The 25188-nt window shown below is 37.7% G+C and overlaps 2 protein-coding genes and 1 pseudogene across 4 annotated transcripts; 1 reads left to right on the top strand and 2 right to left on the bottom strand.

Annotated features, from left to right (window-relative positions):
* Positions 1–243: 243 nt before the first annotated feature.
* LOC122279507 (protein MODIFIER OF SNC1 11-like) lies at positions 244–9317 on the bottom strand. 3 transcript variants are annotated; one of them, XM_043090192.1, is made up of 6 exons: positions 8854–9316; positions 2681–2743; positions 2338–2526; positions 2142–2202; positions 1994–2053; positions 244–1546 (listed from the first exon to the last, which is right to left on the bottom strand). In XM_043090192.1, exons 1-5 carry the CDS (start codon positions 9138–9140, stop codon positions 2015–2017), a joined length of 639 nt encoding a protein of 212 aa, XP_042946126.1. In that variant the 5' UTR covers positions 9141–9316; the 3' UTR covers positions 244–1546; positions 1994–2014. The 3 variants fall into 3 exon arrangements, 2 of the variants coding, with proteins under 2 accessions (XP_042946126.1, XP_042946125.1); XM_043090191.1 differs by having other exon boundaries at positions 244–1640; positions 8854–9315; XR_006229615.1 differs by lacking the exon at positions 244–1546 and having other exon boundaries at positions 1996–2053; positions 2267–2526; positions 8854–9317.
* LOC122279508 lies at positions 2771–8300 on the bottom strand (annotated as a pseudogene).
* A 9270-nt stretch (positions 9318–18587) lies between the features above and the next one.
* Positions 18588–20643, top strand: LOC122278653 (protein FAR1-RELATED SEQUENCE 5-like). The gene is made up of 3 exons (XM_043088836.1): positions 18588–20132; positions 20361–20459; positions 20575–20643. The coding sequence occupies exons 1-3, from the start codon at positions 18588–18590 to the stop codon at positions 20641–20643; spliced, it is 1713 nt and encodes a 570-aa protein (XP_042944770.1).
* The last annotated feature ends 4545 nt before the right edge of the window (positions 20644–25188 follow it).

Below are 25188 nucleotides of genomic sequence, written 5' to 3'. Positions count from 1 at the left end.
GATAATTTGATGGTCAGGAAAAATCAATGTGGTTAACCGATATTTCTCATCATTTGATGAAACACCACTTGACTTATTGCAACTGGGAGAGAGAGAGAGATAGAGATCTAAAAGGATAGTGCCAACCAAGTCGGTTGTCAGAGTAGTCTTTTCATTCCCAAAATATTGCTACTAGAATCAAGCTTTGGCATAAACAGCATTCGCCATAAGCACAACAAATACTCATTATGTCGACAAAAGAAATGATGGACTTGGGCAACAGGTCGTCCTTCCATTCCATCTAAAATCCCACTTGAAATAAACAAGAATTTACATGCGGGGGATTTTCCAATGTTTCAACAATTCAAAGCTTCACATTGAAAATTCAAAATTACAATGCTAATGACAAACCTAGTTATCAGAGTACTCTTCATCCCCAAATTCTTACCTTGCAGATTGTGCAGTTCTCCCAGTGAGACCTAAGAAAAAATTCACAAGAACCTCCAAAGAGTGCAATTATCTCAAATTACAAACGAAAACATCAGAAATTCTGATAGATCTCCACTATTACGTTACCAGGAAGGTAATAGTTAAAGTTCTGGAAATGATTCTCATGATCAAGTGTTGAACGCCAGTACTAAGTAAACATATGCCTTAAAATCTTTGGCTGATCCCACAGAAAATTGAATAGATAACATACACCGGATTAGATAGAAAGTGATGATTTAATATCATCTGATACATGATTAATAGTTATAATAATATGTGTGTAATTGCACCATCATCAAATAAGATATGAGACAAAACTGAAAACCCCCACTTCAAGCAAAGAACAGATGCACAATAGTAGAAAGCTAAATACAACTTCCTCCCTTTCTCATCCTCATTTAAAGTGAAAACAGGCTCAAATCTATATCAAAAGACTTAAACTTATGCATGCCTCACAAATGCCATGGCAGAGGCCATTCTCAGGAGCAGAGCAGCTATGCATCTTGTTGACGATTGAGTTCACTCTGTGGGGGCAGCCCTCAAAAAGTAGAAGCCTAATCTAAGACTGCAAATATGATGATAATCCTATATCTAAAGTCAAACCAACTAGAACAGTCTGAGAACGTCCTTTTTCTGAAGGCCCGTATTCTAAAGTAATTAGTTCGGCCATAGAACCATTAATACCAGTAGCAAACAATGTAATGCCTTTTGACACTGCCAATCATGGATCAGATGATGATAAACTCACAAAACCAACTTAGTACTGCCATACAACATGATCATGAATCTGCAACTATAAGCATATATCAGATCCTAGCCCACATCTTGGAGTATCAGAATTTGAAGGAGCATAATTTTTTCCTTTCTGTTTTTGATAAGTGGACAATCGAGCATAAAATTGGAAAATGAAAGGTCTTAAAATGTTAAATATCTACTTAGTAATTTTGAATTTCTGATAGTTTTCAGAGACTTTGAGATAATTACCACTAAGGAGTTAAGTCATAAATTACTCTAGGTCTCACGAGCGAACTGTTGCTACACCATATCCAGGAAAAGAGATCTTCATGCTGCCAAACTCCTGTTCAAGGCCAGAGAGGTATGTCTAAGAATGGAAAATGCTGCATCTGGGAGTCTTTTTATAGGGAATAAATAAAAAAGCAAAACAACAAAACCTGCCAAAAAAGGGACAAGAGGTAAGAGATTGAAAAAAAGAAATTTGAGAATTCTGCCAAAAAGGGCAATAGAAAGATTGAGATGAAAAAAAAAAATACAAAAGCTGCCAAAGAAGGACCAAAGTAAGAGATTGAAAAAAAAGGAATTGAGAATTCTGCCCTCTAATAACTAGAGTAAAAGCTTTTTTATCAGTATAACTAGAGTAAAAACTGATCCCTATTCATTAGTAATAGACAAAAAATTATTGACTAAGTTGTGGTGTTTGTGGGGAGGGGGGAGGGGGGGGATTGACAAGTATAGGGAGTATAAGTAATAGACACATTGTAAAGATACATCTAAAAGAATATCTTACTACTGCAAAAGATGTTTAGCGCTAAGCCCCTAATCCAGCTTCGACTGTGATAGCTGCTTTCTGATCCACAACAAAAGAAAGTGAGCACAATTATATACTTTCTCTTATCCAAAGGAACTGCCAAAAAAACCATTAAAAAGGCCCTTACCTGCTCCATATCTCCTTTACCATTCACTCGGGATAAAGAACTAGATGGAGAGCTTGAAAACCTGAGAAAAAAAATACATTCAAGTTTTATCAAATTATAATATCAAGCAAGTATGCAAACATCACCTTTAGACTGCCGGTAGCATATAGGATATCAATAAATGGTTATGTGGGCAACAGTTTGCAGTGGTATAGACCTGATTGTCCTTGCTTTCCTTTTTTCTTCTTCCAAGGTGTCTGTTTTAGAAACTGGCGCAAACCTGGCAAGCCGAGCTTTCTTCTTTGATTCCTCGTCAGCAGTAGCTTTCTTCTTTCCTTCCACATCAGCAGTGGCTTTCTTCCTTGATTCGTCATCAGGAGCCACAGATGCATCACAAAGACCAAACCTGGGGGAACAAAGTGTCTCTTAACAATCTGCCTAGACAAAAAATGACCATCTAAAGAATCTAAAATATTCAATTACAATTGATATAAACAACAAATGAAAAAGTATGGAATCAAACCTATATAAACAACAAATGAAGAAGTATGGAATCAAACCTCTCTGCTCTAGCCTTTCTCTTAAGCTCCTCTGACCCATGCAATGGGGACCCCATGCCAAACCTGCAGGAGGTCAATCCCCACTTGATAAAGATCCAAAGTCAACAGGGGAAAAAAAAGATGTACGGAATTCAATTCAATTCTAAACTGTATCTTTAATTCACAAATATCTATACCGTGCAATTCTATTGAAGAAAATAAGAACTAAAATCTACCCGCAGCATGTGAGCGGAAAAGGCGAGATTAACAAGCCAGGATCCCAAATAACACAAGATCATTTTATTTACATCTGTCTCGACAGAAAACTTTGTTTAATAAACGAGGAACTTCCATCTAGTGGAGTTCATAAAATCTTACCTATGATTTTTTTTTTTTTTGGCAAGTGAAACCTATCTATGACAATTGAAGTCTAGAGGAAAACACCAGGAAAAGTATGATCTTTCTACCATTTTCTTTCCCGTCTGGGGGTGGGATCCTACACAAGGCTGTTTGCCTAGAATTGTCACCATCAAAAAGCATGCTTATCTGAAGTAATTTCTTGAATTTCTTTGACTGGGCCTATCAAGTTTTCCAAACAATATTTGATAAAATGACCTCTCTATTGTGCCAGCCTGAACACTATTAAACAATTCAATTGATGCCATAATAACCCTCCAAAGGTTATTTTCTGACTACAAAATTTTTAGCAGCTAAAATAGGTGACATTTACTGTGCTGCAGAAACTCATAGCATCCAAACAAATAATAGGAAAAGAATGCACAAACATCAGCAAAAATTTGTTAATTCCCTATTCAGATCTGCGGTTATTACCACCATTGTTTTAACCCTAACACTCCCCAAAAAATATTTGTCAATGAGGTCCTATAAAAGAATTTCTTTTCTCACAAATAATTGTTTTTGAGCTCAATGACAATAAATCGTATATCAAAAGATCAAGGGAAAACACAGGCAAAAATGTCATACAGGATACACATTCTCAAGTGTATCAACGGAAGGAACTACTGCTGCAGCATACTAAAGTAATTTAATCTCATTAGAAGAGTGTAGACAGGCATGACCCTTAAGAAGTACAAAAAAGAATCCACTATCCATGAGAGAAAGAAGAAAACAGTTCAAAAAACTAGAAAACAGAAAAAGAAAAGCTGTTATGAGCTGATATCCATGTGTAAAGGGAGTTGAGAACGTTCTTTGTCATCTCTCCCACTGAAACTTCACTATCTTCAAAGGTCCATGCATTCCACTCTCTCCACATACCCCACATGAAACATAGAGGAGCCAACTTCCAAAACCAACATGACACCCCTCCTGCCTTCCCAAAATAAACCAACGATTCTCAGCCATCTAGGCATAACCCACTCAACACCACACAACTGAGTAGAGTCCATAAATCTCTTGTTACTTCACAATGATAATGTAACACACCACAAAATGTTTGAGGAAAATACACACAGAATCACTCGCTTCAAGGGAGCACCTCCAGCAAAGACAAGGAGAGAATAAGGAAGAAAATAGGGTATATTGTTTGGTCTTCCACTACATATACCAACAACTCCTCTAACTAACTCCTGGGCCAGAGGCCAACTCAAACAAGACAGTCAAATAAAAAAAGACAAGTTCATAACAAGCAGTAAATGGGCCATGGGCCGGCTCCCAGATACAAGGTAATTTAAAGGGAAAGGGCCACAGACCAAATCATTACCCACTAGACTGAACCCAAACTACTAGACCTTTATTACCAAACCCAAGCCCACTATGGCTTTGGTGCACCCATTGACTGAGAACTCAAACTTAATTAAGTTTCCCAACTGCAGTTTCCTTCACCACAGACCCGCTGTTGCCTTTCCAAACCTTAATCTGTTGCCCGGTGTGTAACATAACAACTGATTGGACAATGGGCCTTCAATTAGGTTTCCACCCATTTAGGCTTATGACAATACCGTCCCCTTTAGAAGACCTTGCCCACAAGGTCAAAACAACTTGACAAAATTATGATAAGGAGAAAACAAAATTCTCTTCTGCAGTATCTAGGAAGGGCTGCTATCTCCCGGCTGTTTATTTCATTAAACACCTGGCAAAAAACGAAGGAGTTGAATATCAAGTTTTTGATAACATCACTTGCATCAGAGTGGCAAGTATGGAGTTTAGCGAACTCATTGTCACACCCAATAAGGTACTAGTAGGGAGTTGAAAGCCCGTGTTCTGCATTGAACTCCATGTAGTAATTGGACCTCTTAAGATCATATCTACATCAAGAATTACTATGAACTCGGCATCAATATTTGCATGATTAAGACAGTGAAGTACCGTCTTTTACTTGGATCAAATTCCATCAGATGTACCTCTCTAGGAAACGGAGGTTCAGGAAATGGCCGAGCACAGTCATAAATTATATCATCCTCAAGGTGATCTAGTTTACCAAGAGACCAATTTCCAACTCTGAATGGAAAACTATAGTGAAGAGAGTAAGTTCAACTCCCTCTTGTGGCAAACCATAGTGAAGAAGACAAACTTCTGCTGCACCAAAGGAGTATCCATACATCTCACTGATCCACCCTTTCCTATAAATACCACCAGTCAGATTGGTGGGCCAGTGAGCTCTATCTTCTCGCACTTCTTCTGCTTTTCAAAGCCAGAGGGGAACCGATGCTCGAAGATCATCAATCTGCATGGCTAGAAGCCCACCAACTTTGTCATAGAGTTCTGGGTGTTTTGTGTGCAACTTAGCTATTGCATTATCGCAACCAATCAAGCACCCATAATAAGTTGCAACATGTTTGCCTTTCTCAGCACCAAGTTCCCCAAGGTAAAGTTCTATTTGTCAAATGTTGATTGCAATGTTCTGAAGGTGATGATACATTATCCAGAGTTCCATTCACTAAAGGGCCAATGAGGTGGCAATGCATTGAGCAACTGGAGTGAAATTCTCATCTACTAAAACTTGCAAACCTATAAGACTTTCCCATTGCCCTCCACCAGATATTACATGAGAAGCATAAAGGACTTCAAATACCTGAGTTTTCAGCTTCTTACCCCTAAAATTCTCAGCAAGGAGGCAGGTATTTGTGTTGGAGTCATCTCCACCAATCACAACAAGCCCATCCAAATCAAGCTTACCATTACCCTCACCACTAAGAGTCACAGCCTGAACAGCAGCACCATAAGCAACAGCCTCATCAGTAACATTAACACATTGTAGCTTTAGAACTTTCAAAAGAGGACATCCCTTAGCCACAGAAAGTAACCCTTTGTTGTTTATGTAACCTAAATCCAACTACAAGGTCTCCAAAGATTTGTTGTGCAACCCAACTGCTTCCAAAGAGATGTTTGTTATCTTTGCACAAGCAAAAATCCTTACGGACTTAATATCAGGCCTCTCGACTTCCTCCTTGGTCACAGTCACAGTGAGCACTCCATTCTCCATGGCTACTTTTACCTCATTGGCCTTGGCATTCTCTAGCAACCTGAACCTCCTTGAGAACTTCCCGCTACTAGGCTCCACATGATGCTAGGTATCATTCTTCTGCTCATTCTCCCGATTCCTTTCCTCTCCTTCCTCCACCTCCACCTCCACCTTCACCTCTTCCTTCTTCAGTCCCCACACATCCGCCTTGAAGGTGTGAGCGGTCCAGGTCTCCTTCCAATCGACCTTAGCATGCTCGAACAAAGACATTTCGGAGGAAGAAGAGATCTCAGAACCTTGAGGGAAGTGAAAACCCTCAAACGGGTCCCACATCTCTAGTGAGAATGGGTCGAAGATGTTGGATCGGCATCTGAAAATGGATGGAATCATCAATATGCTTGCTTGGTTTCGATTCGAGGAATGGGAAATAGAAATCAAATTGAATAAGAGGCCGACAAAGGAAACCTCTTTATAATCCGGATGAGTGTTCCAGACCATCCTATGGAGCACGTCCTGTTATCAAAATCTTCACCTCCTAAGTGGGTAACACCAACTGTGAATATCACTTCAAATGTCCCGCCACCCGGGTCGAAGATGCCCTTCTTATGTTGTTTCCTATACATGTTCAGCTTCAATCGGTAGGGAAGCACCTCTTGCATTTCGAATTAGCAAAACAAGAACACCTGAGAGTCGGAGCAAACAGATTTGATACCTTTCCCTAGGTATATCTTGGCTCCATTGGAACGACTGAGTTCCATCTTGAGACCCATGGCTGCCAAAATTTGATTGAACTAGTGGTAGATTTGGAACGGGAGTCCAGAGCAGTCTTCGAGTGCCAGTGTAGTATCTTCTTGCATTGCACAAATCTGGTCCTACAACTAGTTGAAGTTTCTACAAATTCATTAGCAAATTCATTTATATGTTGCTGGAATACTTGGTGGCTCTGTTTCTTCTACTAGTTCCATGATTTTCTGGATTGATGCAAGTGTTTCTTGCATGTTTTTGTAATTTCTTGATAGCATAGAGACTGGTGTCTCTCTGATACCAATTTGTAACACACCCCAAATGTTTGATGAAAATACACATAGAATCGCTCACTTCAAGGGGAGCATCTCCAGCAAAAAGGAGGATGAGAGAATTAGGAAGAATATAGGAATTTGATTCAGTTTTTGCATACCGTTACAAGTGTGTTCTTCCACTACATACACTGACAACTCCTCTAACTAACTCTTGGGCCAGATGCCAAATCAAACAAGGCGGTAAAACAAAAACAACAAAACCAAAAAAAAAAAACAAAGACTTGTAAATGGGCCATGTGCCAACTCCCAAATACAAGGTAATTTAAATGGAAGGGGCCACAGGCCAAATCATTACCTACTAGACTGAACCCAACCTACTAGACCTTTATTACCCAAACCCAAGGCCACTATGGCTTTGGTCCACCCATTGACTGAGAACTCAATGGCTTCGAGTGACCTTCATTTCCCAGCCATTTCCTTCTAACTTCAACATCTCGAACCTTCCCCTTCACCACATACCTGCTGTTGCCTTTTCAAACCTTAATCCAGTGCTTAGTGTGTAACATAACAAATGATTGGACTAATGGGCCTTCAACCAATATGGGCCAAGCCCACAAATTAGGCCTTGGGCTTCCACCCGTTTAGGCATATGACAGAAGAAGAAGGCGATTAAGAGGCTCCCCATTCTTCTTACATATACAACACCTCTCCACCACAATGACACTCTGTTTTCTAAGGTTATCCAACGTCAATACCTTTTTCCAATGCTGCAATCCACACAGCAAACTCCACTCTCAAATGACCAATGCTCTAAATATTCTTTTACATGGAAACAGGTCATCAGTAGGTAAGGTTAAAACCTGATAACACGACCACTTTGAATTTGTGTCTTTTGGAAGAAATCAAATATATACCATTCACATCTCCTTTCCTTACTCTTGAGGGAGTACATCATATAAAAGAAACAGGTAACCAAACCAACGTTCCAATCTTTTACCAATCTAGCAAAATGTTAATCCAACTGAGTAACTCCATTTTGAAGTTACATATGATCCCCCAATTACTTCCTTACAACATGCAATACTACACAAATCTAGAAGACGCATCTTCAGAGGTCAATCCCTACAGTACACAACATAAAAAATATGCTGGCGAAAAATACGTAGCCTTATCTTTTTTTTTTTTTTTTTGATAGGTAAAATAGTACCCTTATAAGAAGCACCCAAATACTTCATGGGCAAAGAACAAACTTTACAGCCAAGAATACAGGCCAAGATTTCCGAATGACCAACTGGAACAATATCATATTTTGCCAAATCAATATCCAAATCTAATAGCACTTCAAAACATAAGAAAAGGCATCACAAGTTTCACAGTTGTTCGATTTGTGTCACCAAAAATCAAAGTATCATTGGCAAAAAACGAATGGGACAGTAACGACCCTTCACTATCCCTCGACCCCACCAAAAAACAACAATCCCCTATCCATTGTAGCTTTCATCAGTCTACTCCATGTCTCCGTAACAACCACAAACAACAATGGCAATCACGGATATCCTTATCCACTACTGGGTAAACTTCACCGACACGGCACTTTTACCCCGCAGTCCTATAACCAGTAAAAAAGACTCCATTCTAATGCACCAAAAAATAAGTAAATAAATAAATACTGAACCCAACAAAATATTACCGATTCAAGAAACACTTATCAGAAGAATCGCAAGAAAACAAAAGACAAAAAGCATTACGCATACCTCTCCGCTCGAGAATTACGTTTCTCTTCCTCGGTGAGTTGTAAAGTTATACCAAACCGCTCGGCTCGACGAATCTTCTTCTGGATATTGGAAACCGGACCATCATCCCCAGCAGGCGAGGATACAGCGCTATTCGGATCCTCACAGTCCTTTGTCAGAATGTTATTGGGAGAATGTTCATGGAGATCCGGTTTAGAGGTGGCGGAGACTCCAGAGTCTAGGGTTTTCACAGGGTTTTCTCGGGCGGGGAGAATATTGGGGTTGGATTTCTCAGATTCGGTGGCCATCGTAGTAGAGGGAGGGGGATGAGATTTAATGAGAACTACGGCTCGAGAATTGCAACAGCTAGTGTCTGGATTCTGCGAATTCTGGACTATCAGAGGCAGGAATGGAAAGTCGGCATAAGCATCCGTTTTAACTGATAGACTCGGGGTTCCGGGAAGTTTGACAAGGATGGGATATCAGAAATTTAAAAATATCACTAAAAACAATACTTTTTAATTTTAAACCGTTTCGTTACGCGCTAAACATGAATTCAGATGAGATATTTAGATAGGAGGAGATGTTTTGGATAATAATAAATAAAATATTATTATAATATAATTTTTTTAATATTAATTTTATATTAAGAATTAAAAGAATTAAATTATTTATTATATTTTATATAAAAATTTAAAAAAATTATAATAATTATATAAGATGAAATAAAATGATATTATTTAATTTTTGATAACTAATCTGAACTTAAATCTTTAATTTTATTTTATCTAACTATTATTATCTCTATTATTATTTAAATACAAAAACTAATATAATTATTATAATTTTAAATCGAAACATAAGAATTATTGCAACATAGCTCAAACCTCCTCTTCTTCTTATGGAACCATCTCTCTCACTTTGACAAAAAAATCCAAAAATCAAGATCTGATTTTTACTAGAGAACCTCCTTCCTCTTCCTCCTCATTTCTTCTCATATTTCTCTCTCTCTTTCCTTCATATCTTAATTCATTTTTCCTCTTTCAAGGTTGAAAAAATCAAATCTATAATTTTTTGGTAACTCTCTAACTACACGTGCATCACAAGATCAGAAGCTCATAACACAAATTATTTGGAGGATAGTGCCAGTTTTACAAAAATCACTACGTGTGATCCTCATGCACCACTCACAACTGCACATGGTTCTCACGCACCACCTCTCTTAGCAACTCTTCTAACCACACGCGCTGGATCACTAGAATTGCCACTATTAGATCTTTTAGATTTGATTTTTGTGGCTGAAAAGATATAAGCTTTTTGCCTTCACTCATTGTCAAAGTTTATAGGAGTTGATCTAAACTGTAATCCATCATTATTCATTCTTGTGTTCCTTAATATATAGTAAAAAAAAAAAAAGTTCGTCTTTTAGACGGTTGTGTCCACAGGGGTTGAGTCCTCATTTTTCTAATAAATGTGAGATTAAGTCTCTCTTTAGACAGAGTGTTAACTTTCAGATATTTGTCTATAGAGAATATAAGTAGCAGTAAAGTCCAAACCGAAACACATATTTCATATTTCCTCTGCCATTCCTCTTCCTCACGCACACACATTCAATTACTCACACAACAAAAATCAAGCTGAAATCGCAACACAATTTTAGTGAGAAGACCGAGTGAGAATAGTAAGTAAGTGAAATGAAAAATAAGCCCTTTTGCCACAAGCATTTAGTTTTTGTAAGTTTAAGTTTCCCACTTCCTATTTTCGGTATTGGAAAAAAAATCATGTTACTAATTGTAATACTCCAAAAGAAAATTAGAGCAAAAGCATTTCTTTTTTAGTTTGTGATATCTTTAATTTTGGGATATATTGATCTAATATAAAAACATAAGAAACAATGTATTAAGTTAGTTTGAATTACATATGCTTACTTAATTTCTCTTATTTGATCACAATAGTCTCCTCTAAAACTCTCTCGCTGAGAGGGAATAGGTGGAGTGTGAGTCTTGGTGCTCGTGGAGTGGCTGAGGTAGTTACTTCCCCTTGATCAAAACCTGAAGATTAAGGCGGGAAGAAATGGAGGATTTGGAGATACAGTGGGATCAATTTAGTCTTACGGAGGAGGAGAACTCGGTAATTGAGATAGGCTCTGTTGATCTAAGTGAAGTTACTAAGAAAGGAGAGCTGTGTGTAGTGTGCAAGTTATGGTCTGATCGGCGAGTGGGGAAGGATATTGTACGTGCTACAATGGCTAAGATTTGGAGAGTTGATAGCTCTTTCACATTCCAAGAGGTTAGTACAAACCTGTTTGTAATTACCTTTGTATGTAAGGAGGATAAGAACCGAGTGTTAGAAGGGAGGCCTTGGTTGTTTGGTAACTGTCTGCTGGTTCTTAAGCCTCTTGATGGATTCATCCATCTGATGAAAATGAACTTCGATAGTGAGTGTTTCTGGATTCAGATGCATAATTTGCCTTTTGTTTGTATGAAAAGTGAGATTGGGAAGAAAATTGGGGAGTCAATAGGGAGGGTTCAAGAGGTTGATGTAAGGGAGGGTGGATCTGAATGGGGTGGTGTTCTAAGAGTGAAGGTAGAATTGAATTTGAAGAAGGCAGTTGAGTAAAATTGCATAAGGATTTCACTATGCTAGAAGTTGAGGCAGCACTCAAAGATATGGGACCTTTGAAATCTCCTGGACCAGGTGGCTCTGGAGCATGCTTCTATCAGAATTACTGGAGTACTATTGGAGAGGAGGTATGTCAAGCTGTTTTATCCTTCTTAAATGAAAAATCTGGGTTGGATGGGTCCATTAATTTTACTCATATTGCTTTAATTCCCAAAATTGATAAACCTGTTATAGCTAGTGACTTTCGGCCTATAAGCCTATGTAATGTTTTGTATAAATTAGTGTCAAAAGTCTTAGCTAATAGGTTAAAGAAAGTGCTGCCAGTGATCATCTCAAAGAACCAAAGTGCATTCCTCCCTGGAAGATTAATTACAGACAATGTAATGGTTGCATATGAGGCTTTGCATACCATGAAAACAAGGCAAAAAGGAAGGATTGGTAGCATGGCATTGAAGCTGGATATCTCAAAGGCATATGATAGAATTGAGTGGGGTTTCTTGGAGGCCATAATGAGGAAGCTTGGCTTTGGTGAAAGGTGGATTAGATTGGTGATGGTGTGTGTTACTTCTGTAACATATTATGTGTTGGTTAATGGGCAGCCAGGTTGCACTATCAAGCCTTCTAGGGGAATACGCCAAGGAGACCCTATCTCCCCATACTTGTTCATCCTTTGTGCTGAGGGCTTTAGCTTACTTGTTGACATGGCTGAAAGGAGGGGTGATATAAGTGGTGTTGTTGTAACTAGAGGAGGTATAAGAGTAAATCATTTACTCTTTGCTGATGATTCTCTCATTTTTGGGAGGGCCAAGTTGTCTGAGTGGTTTAAGATTCAAGATCTACTCAGTATATATGAGAGGGCTTCAGGACAGAGTCTAAACAGGCAGAAAACTACAATTTTCTTTAGCTCCAACACACCAATGTCAGTGAGGAGACAGATTCAGCAAGTTGCAGGAGTTACTACCTGTGGCAATTTTGAAAAATACCTTGGTCTTCCTTCTATTGTAGGCAGATCAAGGTATAATACTTTTAGGATTTTAAAAGAAAGAGTTTGGAATAAGGTGAATAACTGGAAGAATACATTCCTTTCACATGCAGGGAAGGAAATACTCTTGAAAGCTGTTGTCCAAGCAATCCCAACGTATTCAATGAGTGTCTTCATGCTTCCAAGGAGATTGTGTAAAGAAATTGCTGTAGTTATGGCCAAATTCTGGTGGGGACATATGCAAAATGATAGAAGAATCCATTGGAGGGGTTGGTCAAGGATGGGAGATTCAAAGAAAAGAGGAGGGTTGGGTTTTAGGGAACTTGAGAGCTTTAATAAAGCTATGTTGGCTAAACAAGTGTGGAGGATGTTGAATAATCCCTCTTCTTTGGTTGCAAGGGTTATGAAGAAGAAATATTTTAAAAGAGAGAACTTGTTGGAAGCTAGATTGGGTCGTGGTCCTTCATTGATATGGAGGAGTTTGTGGTCCTCTATGGGCTTGATTAAGTTCGGTCTGATTTGGCAAGTTGGGAGGGGCAATAAAATTAAGGTTTGGAAGGACAAATGGATTCCATCATCCTCTTCTCATATGGTGTCCTCTCCAGTGAATTTATTAGATGAAGATGCTTGTGTTAACCAACTCATTGATGGGTATACAGGCCATTGGAAGATAGAGTTGATTTCTGAAGTTTTCAGTGCAGAAGATGCTGAAGCTATCTGCTGCATTCCTCTTAGTAGGATGGGATCTGAAGACAAAATGAAGTGGGGCTTCTCAAGTAATGGTCTGTTTTCTGTAAGGAGTGCTTATCATCTTGAGCATGTGAGGGTAATAGCTGAAAAGGGGGAAAGTTCAAATGTGGTTGAAAATGAATTTGGTTGGAAATCAATATGGAAGTTAAAAGTGCAGGGAGTGGTAAAACATTTTCTGTGGAAGGCCTGTCATGACCTGCTACCAACCAGAATGAATTTGGTTAAGAGAAAAATTATTGATAGTAGCTTGTGCCCAATATGTGAAAGGGAAGAGGAGTCAACTGTACATGCTTTGTGGAGTTGCCCATCTGCATCAGATGTGTGGGCAAAGAATGACAGTCCTGTCAAGAAATGGGCATGTTCAGTAGTGAACTTCATGGAACTATGGAAGAAGCTGAATTATTGTTTGGAGGAGGAGAAGGTTGGTTTGGTGGCTTGCACTTTGAGGAGAATATGGCTGAGAAGAAATGCAGTTATATTTGAAAAGAAGTTTGAATGTCCGAAAGTATTAACTAGTATTGCTCAATAGAATTTTGTTGAATTCAGTGAAGCAAATTCTGGTCCCAAGTCTGCTCAGGATAATAGAAGTTATGCTAGATGGAAGAAGCCCGATGTGTTGGTCTGTAAATTTAATTGGGATGCTGCCATTGATGCTACTAAGAAGAGGGTGGGAGTTGGGATCATAGTGAGGGACTCGGATGGGGAAATTCTAGCTTGCCTGTGTTTAAGTGTGAATTATTTGCTGAAACCTGCTTGTGCCGAGGCATATGCTTTGAGAAGGGCTATGTTTTTTTGCTTGGAGTTGGGCTGTACAGATGCTGTTTTTGAAGGTGATTCCCTGATGGTGGTTAAGGCTGCCAATGGTGAAGACGAAATGAGTACAGATTATAGTGTTATAATTGAAGATACTAGGAAAATGCTTAACAACATTGGGAGGTGGTCTGTAAAGTTTACTCATAGGGAAGCTAATAATGTAGCTCATATGTTAGCCAAATTGGCTCTTGATTGTAGTGATGAAATTGTATGGATTGAGGAGGGTCCTCCACAGATAAAAAATTCTGTGTTGAAGGAAAAATATTGTAATGATTGATTGTCGGTTAATGAAATATGTAGGGGCCTTTTGGCTCTTACTTGTTCCTTTCAAAAAAAAAAAGTTAGTTTGAATTTTATTTCGAGAGTACAATTTGTGATCCTACAGTTAACCCAAAACTTTTTAGATTTGATTGAGACACTTAGTATCATTAATTAGACAAAATGAATTGCACCACTATTTTAGTTCGAATTTTCATAAATTTATGGTGCAATAAAAATTTTTGTCATTTTTTGATGCTAAGTCAACCAATAGGAAAGTGCCACGTGTCAGCCAAATCACCAGTCGAGAGAAACAATTATTTGAGCATCCAAGACAACTGTAGGGCAGTGAAAACATTGGCTATACAAATGGTGCAATACTCACCGTTTAATTTATCAAGACTCAATTGTCAATACTCACCGTTAAATATTTTATTATTATTTTTTACCTACTTTTCATTATCATTCACTATTTTATTATTAGTTTTTTTATCACTTTTTTTTATTACCATTCACATCTTCTTACATCACCTCACTATCTGAATATATCCTAAGTCTTAACTAGTGAGCATTGTTAAAAGGACAATTTTGATGAATATAAAGCAAATTTGGATTTTGGTTATTCTATTTACATAAATCTTTATATTAGCGTAGCTACTTTTTTATTATATAATAATAAAATAATATAAGATTAATTTGAATTTGGTTATTCATATCAAATCTCCACATTCGATTATTTATTTATTATATAGTAATGAGTAATTAATAATTTAAAAAATATTTAATTTTTTAATTATTAATTTATATTATTTTATCATATTTTACTATTTAATTTAAAGAAATTGATGACAGTTTATGGATGTAGATAGAGAAATGAGAGAGTGTGTTATAAAAAATAATAAAATAAGTATTTAATATATGTACAATAACTATCAAATTTGATTTTAGTTTTAGATTTACTGTATCTAAAAACTACTGTAGCGAGTGTTTCTCTAATCCAACGTGGACGTATTTGATGTCCTAATAGCTAAAAGGTACAAACATTTAGATAATTTGATAAGAGTGCTCTCAACATGCTTCTTTTTCATTTTATTTCCTCATTTGAAAATGTTGCCTAAAGGGAGGTGAATTGAGTTGTATTTAAAAAATTAATAATTATAAATCAAATACATAATATAAAATATAAACAAAATATGAAACAGTAATAAATATAATGAGTAAGGGTAAGAGAAAAACAAACTCAGTATGTTAATGAGGTTTGGCTCCACTGCCTACGTCCTTACCTCAAGCTACCCTTTAAAAATCTCCAAATTCACTATTCAACCTCATTCAGGTGGAAATAGAAACCTATTACACCTTTGAACAACACGGCTACAAAGGATCCGTGTAGAACACCATCTACACTTGCAATCACTTTACACGTAATAATTCAACTATTTACGGTGTAGAATACTTTCTACACGCACAATAGTTATACGCACCATTTTACTGATAAAAAAGCATCATGAGTAGGTTATCAGAGATCACTCCTCAATGAGTGAAATAAGAACAATACAGCACAAATTATATCTCTCTTACAATGAACAATGATTAAGGCTCAATATTTATATAAAGAGTAGTGCTAGAGGCAGGCACAAATGTGTGCCTGCATGCGGACTCCACTGACGTGTCATTTTGCCACGTCAGTATTTATATTAAAAAAAAAAAAAGAAGAAGCAAACCAGCGGGAATTTTTTCCATTTCAAGCTCCATGGATAGCAGGAAATACATTCATTCTCTCTCTCTCGTACCTTTCATTCCTACTATCTATTCATTCATCCAAAATCATTCAACATCATGGGAATGATTTGCTGCAGATCTCCTCTCTCTCGTATGATTTTGGTATAGAAATGAATGGATAGCAACAAAATCATTCCCATTGCAGATCTCATCTCTCTCATATCTTTCATCCTTTACTTCTCATAAAAAGTGTTCAAACTTAGCATAGCAGGAGAAATCAGATTCTCGGTTCAGGAGGCAGAAAATTGACAAAAGAAAAGCTAACGAGGAGGTAATCTTCTCAGATCTAAGATTTAGAAATTGTTTTTGTATATTTCTATCTCTAAATTTTTAATATTTACCAATGATGTATTTCTATGGAGTAAGAAGGTTGGAGAAGTGAATATAGAAGGAAAATAAAGGAGGGTTCTGAAAATCTGATAAATGAAAAGGTGCAGATTGTTCTGAAAAATTTGTTAAATGATATGAAAAGTAATATAGAATTCGAAACTTTTAACAGATATCATTATGGGAAATGCTGTATGTTCGATAGGTATACCAACCTCTTTTTAAAGCATATATGTTGTCCCAACTGAATGTAAAACAATGTTTGTTTTTCCCCGAGGAAATGTAAGGCAGTAGCTGATGGTGCTCACAGGGCCAAAGTCATGATATAATCAGAGAAATTAATAATAATGCCAAGGGAAGAAATCTTCCGCTTATTATTTTTCTGGATTCATTGTCTACTCAGTGCAAGAGAAGCTTAGACAAGTCAAATGTACAAATGAAACATTTGTGGCACAAATGTTTAACGCTATTTAATATAATAAAAAATGTTTATCCATAATAACAAATGTTTAACATAATAAAAAAAGCAAGTTAATGGCACAAATGAAACATTTATCCACCCTTTTGTTGAACGCTATTTAATATGAAAAAAAAAAGATGAAATTCCATAGAAATAAATCTCCAATTTTTCAAATATTCAGTTCATAGTTTAGTATTTTTTACACACTTTATTAATATAATTATATGCGTCATTCTTGACAACCACCCACTTGCATTCATTGTTGATGTAGTTTTATTTGGAATTGTGTAGATGGAAAAAAAGAAAGAAGACGCATCATGCATAACACCTCCTACCACTAATCCATCAACTACGGTATTGTACACCTCTTTCAACAGTTGGCGTGTGTTTATTTTATGTGTAGTTATTGGCCACTTGAGTTGATTAACATTATGTTACTACATGTTAGGACATATCACGACCGCTTTATACAGGCATTTCAAACTACATGCCAAGTTATTACGGTCAAATGCCTCATGCGTGGTTACTACCTTTTATGCCTCCTCCAAGTGCCAACTCATATCCATTGAGCAACCAGGTGATCGTTGAAGCATAGTTTTAATTTTATGAACTTGAATATTTGGTCTAATTATTTATTTTTAAATTTTCTTTTGGGATAACTATAGCAACAGCCATGGAACTCTACAACCGCTGCTACGTCAAGTACTGCTCCCTTGACTAGTTCCGCTACCTTGCATAGTCCCGCCATACCAATGAAGGGACCTCTTCTAACTGCCTACCCATATCTATGGAGCAATCAGGTGATTATTTCTTGGAATATTTATTGTAGTTAGTGTGTTTTAATTTTTTTTTCCCTATACAATATTTGGTTTAAGTATTTATGTTAAATTTTTATTTGGAAAACTGCAGCAACAAACATGGAACTCTACGATCGCTCCCATGTCTAGTTTCCCAACCAATGTTAGCTCTAGTGTAGCTACCAGTTGTAGTGTACAAAGCAGTGCTAGTGTAGCCTCTAGCTCTTGTGAGGCTAGTGTAGCCTCTAGCTCTTGTGAGGCTTTACCAGCATTTGTTCCTCCGACGAATGCCAACCCATATCCATGTGGTAGCGAGGTAATGTGTTTGATTTTCCATATGTGGGTCTTTTACATTATTTAGAACATATATTGTCATATAATACTTTTTTCTCCTAATTTGCAGGAAAATCAAGTGAAGCAAAGTAACTCTATTGAAGAGATTAGTGAGGCATCTTTAGAATCGATAGATTGTGAAGAGCAGTCTACTGCCTCTTTGGGTAATATTGTTGAGACCAAAGAGGCTGGCAATTCTGGGTCACTTCATGTCCAGCAATCTGATGGGAGTGATATCGCTGAGGATCCAAAGCCAGGGATGTGCTTTGAGAATGAGAATGCATTGATGGCTTATTATAAACAGTATGGAAAAAAAGAAGGTTTTCCGGTTATGACACAAAGGAGTAAAAGAGAGAAAGATGGGAGTATCAAATATGTTACCCTGGGATGTGCTCGTGGTGGGAAGGCACGGAATAAGGCGTCAAATGTCTCGAAACCTTGACCAACAAGCAAGACAGAATGCAAGGCAAGAATGAATGTGATATTCAAGAATGGAAAGTTATGTATCACATCAGTTTTTAACACACACAATCATGTACTCAGTCTAAGAAAGGCAAGATTCTTTAGATGCAACAGAGAAGTTAATAAATCAGTTAGGAGGGTGTTGGATACAAATGATTAGGCTGGCACACGGATGAATAAGAGTTTTCAAGCTATTGTGACTGAGGCGGGTGGGTTTGAGAATGTACCATTTGGAGAAAAAGATTGTCGTAACTATATTGATAAGGCACGACACCTGCGTCTTGGTAAAGGTGGTGCTCAAGCATTGCTAGAATATTTTAGAATGATGCAATATAAGAATGATGGATTTTTCAGCATCATGGAGGTGGATGAGGAGGATAGGATGAGAAATGTGTTTTGGGCAGATGCCCGTAGTAGAAGGGCCTATAACTATTTTGGAGATGTGGTAACATTTGATACCACATACCTGACAAATAGGTATGGCATGCCATTTGCACCTTTCGTGGGTGTAAACCACCATGGACAATTAATCCTTTTGGGTGCGGGCCTTATTTCAAGTGAGGATACAGAATCATTTGTATGGTTATTCAAAAGTTGGCTTGATTGCATGGATGGAAAAGCGCCAAATACTATTATTACAGATCAAGATCGTGCAATGAAGAATGCGATCGCCATTGTTTTTCCCAACACGCGACATAGATATTGCTTGTGGCACATATTGAAAAAGGTCCCTGAGAAGCTTGATTTCCATAGTCAATACCAATTTGGCCTGAAAAGTAAGTTATTATCTTGTGTATATGACTCCCTTACTATTGAGGAGTTTGAGAATTCTTGGAACATCCTCAAGGATACATTCAACTTGCAAGAAAATGCATGGTTGCAAAGTTTATATGCAGAGAGAGAGTTTTGGGTGCCTGTATATTTAAAGAACTCGTTCTGGGCCGGAATGAGTACAACTCAGCGCAGTGAGAGCATGAATGCTTTCTTCGACGGCTATGTGCATGCCAGGACAAACCTTAAAGAGTTTCTTGATCAGTTTGACAATGCATTGAAGAAAAAAATTAAGAATGAAAACCAAGCAGACTTTCATTCTTTCAACTTCACCATTCCTTGCATATCACATTTGGCTCTTGAGAAGAAGTTTCAAAATGTGTATACAAATGAAAAATTTAGAGAGGTACAACAAGAGATAATGGGAATGATTTATTGTCATTGTCGTTTCGAGAAAATGGATGGAGTAATCGCAACTTACTCGGTTGATGATGAAGTTAAGGCTGAAGATTTCATTAAGGAGGTTACTTATACTGTTTTGTTTAATGAGGCCAAGTGTGAGGGGAAGTGTCTTTGTGGGTTGTTTGAGATGCGAGGGATAATATGTAGACATATTCTTGCCATCTTTTTAGCACGGAAAGTCTGTGAGTTGCCGGACAAGTTCATATTGGACCGATGGAGAAAGGACATAAAACGTAGATATACTATTATTCCGAGCAGTCATGACATTGCTGATCATAGGCCAGAAACTATTAGGTATAAACGTCTACTGAAGATTTGTTATGAGGTAATAACAAATGCTTGTACTGAAAATGGGCATACTGAGGATATGGTATCAAAGTTGTATGCGATGAATGAGGTATACTGCACCTCGAAACCCCACAACATAGATTCCAATGTTGGAGTAAGTACTGTGAATGCAGCCACGGAAGGAAGTTCGAAAAAGGTGCTAAGCCCCCATGTTGTCAGAGGCAAGGAAAGACCCCCATGTAAGAGGAGGATGTCAACGACGGAGGAACAAATGAGAAAAAAAAAAAAAACTAAGGCTGTGAGAAAAAAAGGAGATAAAGGGAAAAGCAGATTGGTGAGACCAAAGGAAAAGCAGATTTTTTCATATTTAATAATATACTATGAAATGCAATGTGATTATTTATGTATTTTTTTATGTTGTTAGAGGCGTGGATTGGACAGCGAATTATTGGAAAGCAATGGAAATCCACTTTGTGGACATCAAGAAAATGCACAAACTCCTGTAATGGTGGATCAAGAAAGTGTATAACAAGAAGTAATGGGGATACAAGAAAGTGTACTAAAGCTTTACTTCATTTATTTCTTATATTTTTAAGTTATTTATGTGGGTCTTATTTTGTCTGCTATTACATACACAGATGCAACTAGGGATGGATGGGACACAGCCAGAGACGACAGATGGAACGCAGCCAAATAGCATGTTGTAGCAAGACTTTGTGTTTGAGTGTTGTTCTATGTTGTGTGTTTAAGTTGGTTTGTAAACAGTTGCTTGTTGGAGTTTGAGATGTTTGAACCCAGCCAAGTGAACTTGTATTTATTGTTGGGCTGCTATTTATGTAAATGAAATGCTTTGAGTGCATGTACTCAGTCCATAGTTCAAGTTTGCTGCTATATTGCAGTTTTTTTTTTGTTAGTGACATGCAGACTGCAGATTTTTGGATTATGGTCCTATAATGTACTCAGATCCATAGTTTTTGTGATGCAGATGGAAAAGCAAACCAGAATTTTTCAGTTTATATGAGGATTTTGTAGTTAATGCAGCAGTTTTTTTTTTTTTAGTGACATGCAGCCTGCAGATTTTTGGATTATGGTCCTATGATGTACTCAGATCCACAGTTTTTGTGATGCACATGGAAAAAGTTGCAGAATTTTTCAATTTATATGAGGATTTTGTAGTTAATGCAGCAGTTTTTTTTTTTAGTGACATGCAGCCTGCAGATTTTTGGATTATAGTCCTATGATGTACTCAGATCCATAGTTTTTGTAATGCACATGGAAAAAGCAAACCAGAATTTTTCAGTTTATATGTAGATTTTGTAGTTAATGCAGCAGTTTTTTTTTAGTGACATGCAGTCTACAGATTTTTGGATTATGGTCCTATGATGTACTTAGATCCATAGTTTCTGTAATGCACATGGACAAAGTAAACCAGAATTTTTCAGTTTATATGCAGATTTTGTAGTTAATGCAGCAGATGCTTATATGTGGTAACTGGCAGTTTTTGTGGTAACTTTTTAAGTCCATAATGGTGCAGATTTTTTCTACCACATGCATAATGCAGCAGATTTTTTGAGTGAAATGGGCAGATTTTTGGTTAACTTTTTAAGTCCATAATGCGGAGTAAGTTTTTTCCACCACATGCATATGCAGCAGATTTTTTCCACCATATGCATAATGCAGCAGATTTTTTGAGTGAAATGCATAATGCAGTAGTTGCCATTTCAGTGAAATGGACTGCTTTTGTGGTAAAATTTTAAGTCCATAATGCAGCAGATTTTTTCCACCACATGCATACTGCAGCAGATTTTTTGAGTGAAATGAGCAGATTTTTTGTTCACTTTTTAACAAGAGATAATGCAGAGCAAGTTTTTTCCAAACACATGCATAATGCAGTAGATTCTTTCCACCACATGCATAATGCAGCAACTTTTTGAGTGAAATGGCAAGTTTTTTTTAGTTAACCTTTTAAATCCATAGGATAGATCATTTTTTCCCCCACATGCATATGCAACAGTTTGTTTAAGTGAAATCACAAGTTTTTTAGTTAACGTTTAAAGTTTATATGCAGCAGATTTTTTCCACCACATTTTGTAGTTAATGCAACAGTTTTTGGGAGTGAAATGACAAGTTTTTGGTGTAGTTTTTCAATCCATAATGCAAAGTAAGTCTTTTTCACCACATACATAATGCAGATTTTTCCAAAATCAACCAATAATGCAGCACTCCATTGTTTTTGTAGCACACGGGTAGAATCAGCAGAAGTTCTCAGTTTATATGCAGATTTTTTAGAAATATGAAGCTGCAGATTTTTGGGAAATATGCAGCAGGGAATTTTTGCACAGTGAATAGTTTCTGTTTCTAGAGCAGATTTTCATGCTAAAAAATCTCAAAAAGGCTCAAAAACTGTGAGACAATAACCAACTTTGTTAATAACCAGTTCAACATTAAAGAACAACAACAGTCTAGACTTTTTACAAATAAAGTCTCAAGTACATTTATTAAAGTCTAGACTTACAAACGCTAAGTTCCTATCAAATACAAATACAAATACAATGTGTTCATCACTTTGAGCGTATCAAATACAAATAAATAACTATGGACATTAGCCATTGCCCACGAAGTAGTGTTCGTGCATGCCGCATGTCGGTTTCTTGCTTACGAAGCTGGACTTCATCGTTGTGGAGTGTCAATTCCCTCTTGTCAATCTCTTCTTCTCTCTTTTTAAGTTCTTCCTCTTTCCTTAATATTTTTGTTTCTCTCTTTCCAAGAGCTTGCTCTTTGTATTCACTACTATGATGACCCGCTTTTACGTGTATTTTCGCTGAATGGTTGTTTTTAATTTAATTAATATATTAGTTTATTTATTTTAAATTAATGTATTTTAATTGTTTTTTTTATTTAATTGATGTTGCATTTTATTTAATTAGTTGTTTTATGGTTTTTTAATCTCATTTTCGGCGGATTTGTTTTGCTTTCCGGAGTGAGGATTGGATCTCATTTCTTTCCTAAATCTTTTCTTTTCTCTTTTTCCTTTTTTCTCTTTTTCTCTTTTCTTTCTTTTTCTTTTTTTTCTTTTTTCTTTTTCCCTTCCTTTTTCCCCTCCCCTTCCCGCGCGTAACCCCCCCCGTTCGTCTCTCTCTCTCTCTCCTCTCCCACGCCAGAACCATCATCAACCCAGACCCACCGCCGCCTGCTACCGTGCGGCACACCACCCTTACCAAAATCTTCCCCTCCCTCCGGTGAACCACCCTACCAATTTTCACGGCCAACGGAGCCGTCGTTTGGCCAGAAAACGCCCAACAAGTCTCACGAATTTTGCTCCAATCCGCCGCCGTCGCTCCACCTCCGGCCACCATCTCTTCACCACTTCATCACCGGCTCCTTGCCGTCCTAACCCACCCATTTTCGACCTCTAACAGCCACCGGAACATCTCCCACGAGCTAACTTTCCATTTTAAAAAATCTGGTCTTCTTCCGCCGTTTCCGCCGCCACCCACGGCTAAACTTCACTTCCATTAGTTTCATAAATATCCTTAGACCCTTCCCTATCAATCCCGAGCCTTGGTTTGTCTCTGTTCAAAAGTGGGTATTTTACAACCCACGGCCACAGTGAATTTTCACTGTTACGTTGTTTCCCTTCCGCCGTTTGCAACGCCGCGTGTTTTCTAAAAATACTATATAGTGTTATAAGTACTTTCCAAACTCTACTTTTAGATTTAAATATATTTTACTCATTCAATAAAATGTTTGTTGTTGGTTGACTGATTCCGGACTGAGTCCGAGGAGTTCGGGGGTCGGATGGATTGAGGACGGAGTGCTTGGTTTTGCTTGTATGTGTTTGCTTGATTATTTGAGCTATGAGGCGTAAGTTGCATATTGTGTTTATATGCATATTGTTTTAATTGAGAAAATTCCTTTTTATTGGCGTAAATGGTTTTGGATGCGTGTGTCTTACGAGCCCAAGCCGGGATGGGTTAATATCTCGGTGGAGCTCCTCTGGTCACTCGGGAGTGGATAATACTGAGTGACATCTGCGACGACCGAATCGCACGATACGGTAACGCTATCGTGACGACTCCGTGGTCCCTAGAGTGGCGGGGACTAGAGGATGGCCTGGCCAGGTACGCGCGGGGCGCGAGTCTGGGCATCGCTCGTTTAGGTGTCACATGCATAGTCGTTACCTGCGGTATGGCACAGAGCCAGGGTATGCGGATGATCCCTAGGGGAGATCATGGTGCATGCATAACCGGTTTGTTTTTATGGTTTTCGGATGTGGGCCATTTTCTGGGAAAATGGTGATGTTTGGTTTTCGAGGCTTTTGATCCATTTTCTGGGAAAATGGTGGTTTGGGCCATTATCTGGGATAATGGCGAGGCTTGGTTTTAAGGATATGTTTTTGTGGGCCAAATGGGTTTTTGGCGTGCGTGGAAAAATTATGGTTTTATGGCGCATGTGCATTGGTTTTTCTTTCACGCATATTGTTTAAGTTTTATATGTTTTTATCTAGTGGTGTTTGGAGTTTACTTACCTGCGGCACCATTTTTGGTACCGTAGATTTTGGTGCAAAGATCGAGGATGAGGAGGAGGAGGCTGAGCCCAAAGATGCAGCTCCGCCGGGATGCTGATGTTATGCTTTGTATTTGGTTTAAATTTATGTTTGTGTTTTGTAATATTTATTTAAGTATGCGTTGAACAGTTTTGTGTTAAACAAGAAAAATTCTGGTACTTAGTTATTGACTTGCTTTTTGCTATGTATTTCTCGTGCACATTCGTCGCTTTTTCACACACTTGGCACACGTCGATAGGATGATGACCCGTGATGTCATCATCCGGACGTCTCGATTTCCCCGTGTTCGTGCGTGGGGATTTGGGGGCGTCACAACTACCATCTGCCCACTTGAAATATTTGCAATGTGGTAACCCCTGTGTATCACATAAATAATTAAGTATGTCAAATGTCACAAATTTTAACAAAACATTAATATGTAAATAGAAACACACAAGTACGATTAATTGCATTTACCTCTTTGTTGTACAATGGACACCCAAAAAATGCTCATCCAGGATTTCTTGGAGTATTTGATATTCTAAGTACAGCTTCTTTCCCACAGCTACATATTGGGACAGTACTCAATGTGCTATTAACAAACGATGCTGAAGAAACTGATGATGACATCCTTAATTCTTTTTCCTGATGAAGAATAAGGACTATAGGTTTGGAACTTAACAGCTGGTTTGCAAGAATATACAAC

The sequence above is a fragment of the Carya illinoinensis genome, chromosome 10, assembly GCF_018687715.1.
Source record: "Carya illinoinensis cultivar Pawnee chromosome 10, C.illinoinensisPawnee_v1, whole genome shotgun sequence".
Classification (NCBI taxonomy): Eukaryota; Viridiplantae; Streptophyta; class Magnoliopsida; order Fagales; family Juglandaceae; genus Carya; species Carya illinoinensis.
Note: the sequence above shows the minus strand (reverse complement) of the source record. Positions and strands in the feature narration are given on the sequence as shown.